This window comes from Hydra vulgaris, chromosome 02, assembly GCF_038396675.1.
Source record: "Hydra vulgaris chromosome 02, alternate assembly HydraT2T_AEP".
NCBI classification, from domain to species: Eukaryota; Metazoa; Cnidaria; class Hydrozoa; order Anthoathecata; family Hydridae; genus Hydra; species Hydra vulgaris.
The window spans coordinates 64,359,086-64,360,000 of record NC_088921.1 but is presented as its reverse complement, the minus strand read 5'-3'; the positions used below and the strand labels follow the sequence as shown (position 1 = coordinate 64,360,000).

General features: G+C 29.0%; 1 protein-coding gene across 1 annotated transcript in view; it reads right to left on the bottom strand.

The window, feature by feature from the left end:
- Positions 1-411, bottom strand: part of LOC136076232 (uncharacterized) — a 1,948-nt gene extending 1,537 nt beyond the window's left edge. The window contains exon 1 of the mRNA XM_065789706.1: positions 1-411. This exon is cut by the window's left edge and continues 452 nt beyond it. Coding sequence (XP_065645778.1) covers positions 1-411 — 411 coding nt within the window.
- Between the last annotated feature and the right edge of the window lie 504 nt (positions 412-915).

Here is a 915-nt window from a genome sequence, read left to right as displayed (position 1 = left end):
CTTAGTAACAACCTTGTCTGGTGTATGCTGCAATTGCAAACCAGTTTCATCCATATTCCACACACAATGGGGTTTGCAATAAAGACCCATCTCATCCATAACTTGCTTCAGCGCGTTAAAATAAATAGAAACCTTTTCCTTGTCCATACACTGATGGCGAATAGCAGCTGTACCCTCAGGAACTCTTAGTCGAAGAGTTGAATGTCTTTTTTTAAGTAGAGACCACCATTTTTTAGATGGCAGACCATTCTTGAATGGAATACCCTGCTTTCTTGCTATATCCCCAGCATATTTCATAAACTGACGCCTTCCAAAACCAATACCCATAGATGCTCTTTTAGATGCATATTCAACAAGCTTAAGCTCATCTTCACTTCCAAGTTTTGTAGAACAACCTGGACGTGCACCCATTTCAGTTTTTCCATTTAGACGATTTTGCAACGAGGAACCTTGTAAGTTTTAGATGCAGTACGTTGAGTCATTCTTTTTTCTTTGACTGCAGCCACTGCTTCGTCCATTTGGCTTTTTGTCCATTTTAAAACTTTTACTCCTTTCCTTGGGTTAAAGTTACAGTGTTTTGTTTTACTTTTTTTATTTTTGCACATTTTTTTTATTTGAGTGGGATGCATAATTCAACCTAAAAAAATTTACTTATAAAACCAAAAAGAATAAAATGTTTCAAAACAGAAAACGTTTTCTCTTATGAGATTTATTTTAAAAAACTTAATTTTAAAAACAAACAAGAAAACATATATAAATTATATTTAACATGCAATGTATATATATATATATATATATATATATATATATATATATATATATATATATATATATATATATATATATATATATATATATATATATATATATATATATATATATATATATATATATATATATATATATATATATATA